This window comes from Nelumbo lutea, chromosome 2, assembly GCF_056320005.1.
Source record: "Nelumbo lutea isolate HS-2025 chromosome 2, American lotus-T2T, whole genome shotgun sequence".
In the NCBI taxonomy this organism is placed as follows: domain Eukaryota; kingdom Viridiplantae; phylum Streptophyta; class Magnoliopsida; order Proteales; family Nelumbonaceae; genus Nelumbo; species Nelumbo lutea.
This window is the reverse complement of record NC_142685.1, coordinates 24,562,365-24,566,169: the sequence shown is the minus strand read 5'-3', so window position 1 is coordinate 24,566,169 and position 3,805 is coordinate 24,562,365. Positions and strand designations below refer to the sequence as shown.

The 3,805-nt window shown below is 41.0% G+C and overlaps 1 protein-coding gene across 1 annotated transcript; it reads right to left on the bottom strand.

Annotated features, from left to right (window-relative positions):
• Nucleotides 1-452: 452 nt before the first annotated feature.
• On the bottom strand, nt 453-3,415 carry LOC148869265 (Pentatricopeptide repeat (PPR) superfamily protein). The gene has a single exon (XM_088968624.1). It carries the CDS (start codon nt 3,274-3,276, stop codon nt 1,438-1,440), a length of 1,839 nt encoding a protein of 612 aa, XP_088824750.1. The 5' UTR covers nt 3,277-3,415; the 3' UTR covers nt 453-1,437.
• Between the last annotated feature and the right edge of the window lie 390 nt (nt 3,416-3,805).

The following is a 3,805-nucleotide window of genomic DNA, read 5'->3' as shown; positions in this document are numbered from 1 at the left end:
CATCAGCAAAGAACAAATTAAAGAAAAAGACTACTAGTAAAAGAAGATAAAGAATTGGACAGATAGAAATTCGCTACCCTTGATTTCTTATGGCTTGCAGCTTGAGTTTTTCCTTGGATCCAAGAAGAAAATAAGCTGGCTTGCTGATCATAGGACTAAACAGAAACAATAAATCCAGAAAGTGGAAAAAAGAATTTACCAGTGAATGGAAAACCATTCAAAAGAACAATGATCCTTAGATCTGAATGGGTGCAGATCTCCTACACTTTCGTGTTTATTTATTCTTTTGGTAATAAAATAAAAAGATTTTATTAAAACAAAAAGAGAAGATACAAGGAGAGTGACTAGAAGTCAAGAGAGAGCGATAAACAAGGCAAGAAAACAGATCCCACAAAAGATCCACACTATAGTCGAGCTCGCTCACTGCTTACAAAAACAAAGGAATTTCCATTTGGAAAGGGGAATAAGGAAGGGAATAGCACGCGTGCAATAGATCTAGCTCCTCCATTATTACATTGATTGTTCCAAATTTACCAAAAAGAAATCCACACTACAAACCCAAAAGGAACAAACCTGAGAAATCCACAATCCGAAACACGAGGAAATGAAGAACTCGCTAAAACAAACCTGCACCACAAGACAAACAACCAAGCCCGAACATAGACTAAAAAAAGAATTAAAACTTCAACCCAATTCCACCCTTGAATGTGCCACCCTTACTACTATGACCCAAAGCAACAACAAGGGAAAAAAACACCCCAAGACACAACTAAGCCCTCCTTACTTCTTTGATGTTCACTTGAATTTTAACATCTTGTTTGGTCCAACCCCAATAAGACCCCCTTCAGTTTCAGCAATTAGGTAATTTTCCATCTGACACTTTTCACCAATTGAGGCACAATCTTGATTGGAACAGCAATATCCACCTCTTTTGTTCCCATGAAATTGAAAGAAAATGTCAACTTATACAGCCATATTTACAAACAACTCAGAAGAAATAAGAAATCATCTCAAGACAGGGTAGATCTTCTGTATGCTTTTTCTCTATAACCCTGTGCGGTGGCAACAGGAGCAGCGCCAGCGAAGAAGAAAGGTAAAGAGGATTGTTTTGTTTCTTTCTTCTTTACCTCCACCCTTAGACCACTAAAATCCAAACTTGTTAGGTTCCCCTTTTCTCTTTTCTTAACAAATGCTAAAGAGTTTATTCTCTTTCACTGACTTCTATTGGATCTCATAATCGTTCAAACATCATAAAGTTCTATAAGATATCCGCCTAAGGGTGGTCCAAAGTGGCAGGACTTATCTCGTCCCCCCCCCTCCCCCCACCCCATCACACACACATATATAATCATTCTGAGTGAAAAAAGTAAGGACAATCACATAGTCATTTAAAGAGCCCTTTCTTTTCTGACCCCAAACACTAAAACATCTATTATTTCATGTTCCATTAACTCTTCTTTTTATATCCTCCACTAAGATGTTTGCACTCTCAACAGCATTATTAGATGAGCACCTAAGCTTTCTGAGTTTCCTTGGATCTTTACAAGTTTTCAGAATGTCAGACATTGCTTGGGCTCTCCGCATTATTGATGATCTGAACTCATGTGACCCATCTGTTCCTTCTTTATATCTGTCTGGCAATTTCTTTGAATGTGGAATAGAAGCCATTCGAGCAGAAATCCTTCGTGCTATCTCTGTCATTCCTGATTTCTTTAGTTCTTCAACCAGCTTCCGATAAGTAAGGTACTGAGGCACAATCCCTCTGCGGATCATGTCCTCAAACTCCTCACCTGCCTCCTCAAATCTATGTAATCTGCAAAGCAAATGGACCAACATGGTGCTTGTGGCAAGGTCTGAATCAAACCCCCTGACCATCATTTCCTTCCTAACTTGAACAGCCAAATCCAATCTCCCCTGTTCACACAACATCTTGATCAATAGATGGTAAGTGAGACGATCTGGCACATAGCCTGATTCAGTCATCTTAGTGTACAGGTTCATTCCCTCTTCAATCTTTCCAAATCTTGAGAAATGCCGGAAAAAGTAATTGTAAGTAGTTGGGGTCGGGACAAATCCCCTTCCAATCATCATTTTCAATGTCTTACTTGCCCTGACAAGATCTCCTGCCTTGCAGTAACCCTTGACCAGAGAATTGTAAGTTGAGACAGTGGGACCTGAATCTGAAATTGAGAGTCGTTCCATCATTGCCAATGCTTCTTTAAACCTCCCAGCTTCACTCAAAGCATCAATAATTGGGTTACAGACAATGCCATTGGGCTCAATCCCTTCTCTCCTCATTTCTCCAATTAATTCAATTGCCTGGTCAACTCTAAGCATCCGGCAGTACCCTTCAATAATGGTACCATAAGTTACAACAGTTGGAGCCACATTCTCTTTTCTCATCACTTCCCATAATCGTTCAGCCTGCTTAAGCTTTCTTGACCGAAACCATCCATTAAGGAGAATATTGTAAACCCTTATTGTTGGAATCCACCCAGGTTCCAGTTGCTTCCTTTGATCAAGATACGCTGAAGCAATCCTGGCATGTCCTTCCTTGCAAAGGGAATCTAACAATACATCAAACAAGTCCAAATTCAAATCCAACCTATGGACTGTGTCAGATTTATGTGCAAATTCAAAAGTTCGAATAGAGGCCTGGGGCATATCTGCACGAGCATAGCGTCTCATGAGTATTGCAAAGGTATCACTAGAGATCAATGATGGGTTCATGTTAGAGTTAAGACAGTCAAGCATCAGAGACCAGACTAAATCGAATTCTCTTGCCTTTGCAAGGATATCAATCATGGAGTTGAAGACAGGAGTAGTGGAGCAATAGGAGGGCTGATGCTCAGCCCAGCGAAAGAGAGTGTAGAGTGGTTTAGGGGAATAATCTAAGTGGTTGAATATTGCCTCTAACAAAATTGGACTTGGTTTGATGCCAGTTTGGTTTAAAGCAGCTTCGAAAGTTGGACCAGCAGAGAGGTTAGGGTCCCTAAGCAGGTTGCAGATGGTGGCACAGTCCTTTTGGAAAAGGTTCGAGTCAGGGTTTTCTCTTTGATGATCTGTCTGCTCTTGTGGTTGGCAGTGCTGTTGGAAGGAGGTGGATGGTGGCTGCAACAAGGGCTGTGTTTTGGCGTGTTGTGATTGTACAGGCCAATTCATGGGGGGATTTAGAGGAACAGAGATCCATGATTGGTCGTAGAGAAGCCTATAAGTAGTGGAGAAGTTGAGGTTTCTTCTGGTTCGAAGGACGGTAAGAGCAGTAAGACCCAACATTAATCCCTACAAAGCAGCAAACTAGCTCACTAGTGCATCAAGTTTCGTTCTTATTTCCTCTTAGGTTTTGGTTTCTTCCCTCGTAAAGCAAGTAGAGAAGGTAAAAGGATAACAACGTTACCCAATGCTTGGTCCGTTATCTGCAATTTGGTTGAGCATGAGCATGGAAATCTCCTCCTACTCGTATAACCAACCAACATTCGCATGCTTTATGGACAAGATTAGCACCATATCCGCCACCAGATGGCATTACTCCTTGACATGACAAACACCACATAGTACGCCCATAAGACTTCAGATTGAATCCATCGTTCAATCATTTCTTCAAGCATGTCCTATGCCCTCTTCATCCATGTCTCCAAGCTTGTCCAATGCCTTTCGTATATATTAGCTAAAGCAAGAATAACATTTGATCAGCAGCTATCTGCATCTCAAACGTCGTATGAGAAGGACTTGTGGGAGGTACTCTGTAATTGTAATCTGTATTCAACGTGTGAGAACTGTAACATCATGGCTGCAACTACTCTGT